The 6,000-nt window shown below is 41.8% G+C and overlaps 1 protein-coding gene across 2 annotated transcripts in view; it reads right to left on the bottom strand.

Annotated features, from left to right (window-relative positions):
- Nucleotides 1–352: 352 nt before the first annotated feature.
- LOC140420896 (interferon-inducible GTPase 5-like) overlaps nucleotides 353–6,000 on the bottom strand; it is a 34,367-nt gene continuing 28,719 nt past the window's right edge. For both annotated transcript variants that reach the window (XM_072505023.1, XM_072505022.1), the window contains exon 3: nucleotides 353–5,541. In XM_072505023.1, coding sequence (XP_072361124.1) covers nucleotides 4,311–5,541 — 1,231 coding nt within the window. In that variant the 3' untranslated portion in view covers nucleotides 353–4,310. The remainder of the gene's footprint in view (nucleotides 5,542–6,000) is intronic.

Raw genomic sequence — 6,000 nt, 5'->3', positions numbered from 1 at the left:
GAGGATAGAGAGACGCAAACCCCAGTCACAGAATCTATGACCAATCATAGCCTCATAAGGCATTGCTCCTCAATGGAGTTGAAGTCATTGTGTGCTGTTGTTCCCCATTGCCTGGAGGTTACTGGTTGTCACTGTGATACAAATCTCCCCTTACCCCAAACCATCATCTCGAGGATCTGCACCTCTATAGTCACTGAGGATCTAGCACCAATGCTGCTTTGTGGCAAAACGTACAGCAAACTTTGTAATTATCCGACAGTTTACCAACTGGAATTCTCTACTAACCAGAATTGTTGATGCAAATTCTTACTTTACCAACCAGAATTATGAAATTATCCAGAATACATACATGTGGATTGCATTATTTTATAGTTTATGTTTGAATGTACAGTTGAAGATTAGAAGCAAAATTAACAAAGTTCTTTACTTTATGAGTACTTGCATATTCAGTCATTTACAGATGTTCTGCTGATAATGGAATTCCACATTAACCGGAATGTTTGATGGACCAGCAACACCCATTCCCCGTTTACGCTGGAAGCAAAGAAGAGCGATATTGGAGTTGAAGCAATAACTCTGGGTCTTCCTTCACAGATGCTGCCAGACCCACTGGGTTTATTCAGCACTTCTGTTTTCCAGATTTCCAGCGTCTGCAATATTTTTATTTTATTTTATTACAATTCATTGCCTTTCTCAACAATAGTTAACATATTTCCTCACATTCCCAGAGTTTTTCCTGTCGTGGCTATTAGCTTTTCACCATGAGGGGCCTGAATGAGGGATCGCCTGAGTGAGGAACAGTCTGTGTGAGGGAAGGTCGGTATGAGGGACGGTCGGTGTGAGGGGCGGTCGGTGTGAGGGACGGTCTGTGTGAGAGATGGTTTGTCTTTACTGTCTTTATTGTCCCAATCTCGGATTCTGCCGCTTCTGGGGCAACACGTGATTTAATGGAACTGTAGAGAATTGATCCCTTTTCGGACAGACACTGTTTGATGCAGCAATGGTTCTAAATGTTAAGGAATGGGTTAAGAGTCATTCCAACATCTCATTGATGTTAAGTATCCAATGATTGATACTGATATGTAAAGAGGCTGCAGATGGACTTTGTGGGCATGTGATGTGGTGATTGAGTTTTGTACAGAGCACGTGTTACAAAACTATGAGGATCAGTTAACTGATATAGCCAGGGTTTCTGTAGAGGAACACAATACTTCCAATGAATTCAAACAAGCTATTTTTCCGAAAGGAAAACTGCCAAGAGTTGATCCAAAAGTGACATACTTGCCTGAAGAGTCCAGTCAATGGAAGGATGCAATTGTTATTAGTAGAGCAGGGAAGGTCACTGGAAAGTATAAACACTGGTTGAATGTACAGCATTCAGGGGAGGGTGTCAAGACAATGGATTGGGAATACGACGTTCAAAAATGGAGGGCACAGAAACGCAGTACCAGTTCAGATAGTACATCGGATCGTGACCAGGTTTGCAGGAAAAGGTCGCGAACAATTGAAAGGACGTCCCACAGCAGAAGGGAAAGATTAAGCAGTAGCAGTACAGAACGAGATACCAGGCGCGATTGGGGACATAGTTTGTCAAGGTCTCGGATCATGGGTAAGACTACGAATGCTACTAGGAGTAGAAGCCCACATGCAGGTGAGATTTTGGTGGCTTCCAATAAATTTGATTAAAAAGTTATCGAAGATGCCAAACATCAAGAACTGCATAGTTGGAGTGAATTTGGGGTATACACGGAAGTACCGGATAGGGGACAAAAAAGCTCTATCACACAGATGGATTTGCATGGAAAATGTTCTTCCGGATGGACTTATAAGGCAATGGCCAGGCTTGTGGCAAGGGGATTTGAAGAAAACTTGAGAAGATCAGGATTTAAGGGTAGATTCACGAATGGCAGGAAAGGTTATTTTAAAGATCTTCTTGGCTCTATTAGCCACAAAGGCATGGGAATGCAAATCTATAGATATAAAGCTGCCTTTTTGCAGGGGCAAGAGCTTCAGAGAAACATTTTTCTCTGTCCTCCTAAAGAGGCAGCTAATACAGAAGGGGTACTCTGGAAGTTGAACAAATATGTACATGGATTAATTGATGCGTCTGGTATTTTTCAGTAAGGTCAGTTTTGTTAAAGTTAGGCTGTTGCCAGTTGAAAGTGGATCCGGCATAGATTTACTGGCACTATAAAGGAAATCTTTCTGGCATCTTTATGATGCATATCGATGATTTTTTGTGGTGTGGGACAAGTGATTTCGAAGCTATTGTAATCTCTGGGTTGAAGAAAGAATTCAGGGTTGGAAGTCAGGCTTCCGGTGCATTTAAATATATTGGACTGGAAATCGGACAGACTAAGTTAGGTGCAACTTTATGTCAGCAATCTTATTTGGAGGGCATCAGCCCAATAGAAATTAGTCGTGGTCGGGTTTCACAAAAAGACGCAGTGGTTTCAAAGATGAAAAAAGAGCAACTGCGTAGTTCAATTGGGCAACTGAATTGGTTAGGTAGACAGTCTAGACCGGACATTAGTTTTGATATCTTAGAGTTGAATACAAAAATGAGTGGTCCTAAAGTGGAAGACCTAATGAGAGCAAATAAAGCGTTGGTCAAACTAATAATGCAGGAGTATGTTTTAAGGTTCCCGGTTTTAGATGATCTTAGGCACTTGAAACTCAGAATTTACAGTGATGCGTCCTGAATTTATGTGATGGGGTTTCAAGCGCAGAAGGTTTTATAATTTTTATTTTGGGGAACAATGGTAAATGTTGCCCTCTTGTGTGGGAAACAAAGAAAATAAGGAGAGTGGTCAAAAGCACTTTGGCCACTGAGATGTTAAGTCTTGTAGAGGCGGTGGATTTGGCCTTATATATATCTCAGATGTTGACAGACATTTTGGGATTAGGGGATTTGGGTAACATACCCACTGAGTGTTACATTGATAATAAATCCCTGTGGGAAAATGTGTACTCTACAAAAAGTGTGAATAAGAAAAGGTTAAGGATAGATATTGCAAGTTTGAAGCAGATGTTGGACAGAGGAGCGATAGCAAAAATTTCCTGGATCGATCTGTGGGTAGCCATCAATTGTCCGATTGTTTTACGAAAAGAGGTGCTAGTTCACAGAAACCTTTGGATATTGTTAATGAAAGGCGCCCGTTTCTGCGACTTTGTTTTGTTTTTCTTTCCTTCCAAAAATGAAAAAAAAAAAGAAGGGAATAGCGTGTCTTTTTGAGTTTCTTGTAATTTTGTTTTCACCAAATTATTTTTTTTCTCCAAGGAAGGGGAGACTGTTAAGGAATGGGTTAAGAGTCATTCCAATTAGATGTCTCATTGATGTTAAGTATCTAATAATTGACACTGATATGTAAAGAGGCTGCAGGTGGTCTTTGTGGGCATGTGATGTGGTGATTGAGTTTTGTACAGAGCTGTGTTCAAGGAGAATAAAGGTGTTTATAAAAAAAGGAGCAGGATTCTTGAATCTTAACTCAACAGTAGCTGGAAGCTAACACTAAAGACAGGATCGAGGGGAATGTTCAGTGAAAGTGCTGAACGGTTTAGTGGCATTGGGAAATGGGCTTCCTCTTAATAAGTTTCTGTATTGTGTTCAGTGTATGCTGGAAGAAAACCTGCACTGTTATCCGCCTATTGGATCTACAATTGTATGTAAATTACACATGAGAGTGAAAGTAGCAATGAATTAAAAAGATTACTGTCAAAAAGTGAACAAAATATACATTCCCAGTGGTTTTGACTCCATTGTAAACCGGTGAATCATACGGGAAGTTCACAGACAAGGAGCTGGACATGGGGACTGAATTCATCACTGTCATTGAGAGCACAGACATTTCTGGCACAGGCACGATGGGCTGAATGGCTACAGTCTGTGTCATATGATTCATGGGACAGGTTTCTCCGCCTGTTCACGGCAGCGGGATTCTCTGGTCCCGCTGCAGGGAATGGACGATTTGGCAGAGCGCCAAATTGTACGTCCTCGCTCGCAGCAGAGGCGGGATGCACTCGCAACGGAGAATCTTGGCCTCTGATTCGAGGAACAGGACGAGTTTCCTTTTTAGTGTGTGTAATGAAGGTAATCGCATGGGAGTCATGTGTGTGGGATATTGGGTGGGCTCCTTTAAAATTCAGATTTCACCCAGACAAAACCTTTCACTATACACTGCAGAATGAAAATCTTTCCACAAGATGGATCAGGAATATTTCCAGGAATGAAATCACTAAAAGGGAATATGGTAGAAGAATCTGCACTGTCCAGTGTTAGACACCTTTAATATATCAACTACTCCATTGGCTCACTGGGTTGATGTTTGCTCTGGATCATTTTCATCAATCCCAAATGCAGTCTTCACCACTCTCTTTGCATTCCCTGTAAGATCATCCAGTGCACCAGTCAGCAGTTTGTAGGTCATCAGAAATGACGATCCTGCTCCAAAGATGGAACCAACAACTGGAACGATGTCAAGTGCGAGCTCAAGAACAGATATGACAACAGCAGCGGATCCCCAAGCTAGTCGGTTTAATATCTCGGGAGTCATTTCACCCACCAGGGGAGTTTTCACAACGGCTTTCAGATCTTCCACAGGTTTCCCTGCCAGCTTCGCCAGTCTTTCAAGAGAGGCATCATCCAGACCCAGACATTTACGGAAATCTATTATTCCTCCAATCAGTATTGCAATGTCACAACCAAGGGAAACTCCAGGAATTGGCACTGCTCCCAATACTCCTGAAAGTGTAGCCAACATCCAGACTCGTTTCTTTAGCTCTTTGTTTTTCTTCTCTACAATTTCCAAGTTTAGGTTTGGAAGGGCCAGGATGTACACACTTTTCTTTATACTGGGAAGATCACCTTCAAGAGCTTTATTGAACAGCTGAAAATCATACAGATTCAGATCAAAGTTTGATATCAGGAAAACACAAGGTGATGGGATCCCTGCCTCTTGCAAGTTACTGATACAATAATTCCTGATCTTTTCCAGTTCTTCTTCTGCATCAAATTTCCTCCCTCCCTTTCCCAATGAATAGAGATCATTGTCAATTTTAGATCGAATGTAGTAGAAATTCTTCCCCAGCCGTTTAATCTCTATGGCGAGGTTTACATCATGTTCTGTGAATCGACAGGCGGAGATAATGATGAAGAAATCATATCTTTTAAATTTCATTTCCTTCAGGTATTTATTCGCTGGAAATTTCTTTGTTCCCATTCCTGGCAGGTCCCAGAAACAAACATTGGGCAGGCTGGGATGTCTGTATCCGGTTGGTTCCATTGTGGTTTCTGTGGATCCAGTTTCAGCAGCTCCCTCGTCATCTTCGTTAAGCCCTCTCATGGCATTGATGAAGGTGGATTTCCCTGCACCTGTTTCTCCTGTCACTGCGATGTTGAGCTGAGTATTGTCTAACTCTTTTATTTTTTTCTGTATCAGTGGTTTTACGTTTGTCACCCCACCCATTTCATAATCAGATTTCAGATTCTTCAGTTCATCCTCAGTGAAGAATGAAGAGTTTGAAGTTTCAGCAGTTTGATCTCTGAAAGGAAACATTTTACATGTTTTACACCAATGGAAAATAATTCCTATTCATACCGCACATTGTCACATCCTCAAAGCCTCCTTACACATCTCATTAATTCCTTTTGAAAAGCAATCACTGTTGTCATGCAGCTGAATATGTCAGCGAAATTAAGCACAGCAAGATCCCACAGTGAGCATTTGGATGAAGGAGCACTGAATTTGACTTTGCTTCAAAGTAACCATGCCCCCTTTAGTTGTGGACCCCTTACATTTTGATCGTGAGATGGTACAGATCAGGTCAATCATCTTGGGACTGGTTTAACACACTGGACTAAGTAGCTAGCTTGTGATGCAGAACAAGGCAGCAGCGCGGGTTCTATTCCTGTTCCGGCCTCCCCAAAGAGGCGCCGGAATGTGGCGACTAGGGGCTTTTCACAGTAACTTCATTGAAGCCCACTTGTGACAAGCGATTGTT

The sequence above is a fragment of the Scyliorhinus torazame genome, chromosome 5 (genome assembly GCF_047496885.1).
Source record: "Scyliorhinus torazame isolate Kashiwa2021f chromosome 5, sScyTor2.1, whole genome shotgun sequence".
In the NCBI taxonomy this organism is placed as follows: domain Eukaryota; kingdom Metazoa; phylum Chordata; class Chondrichthyes; order Carcharhiniformes; family Scyliorhinidae; genus Scyliorhinus; species Scyliorhinus torazame.
Note: the sequence above shows the minus strand (reverse complement) of the source record. Positions and strands in the feature narration are given on the sequence as shown.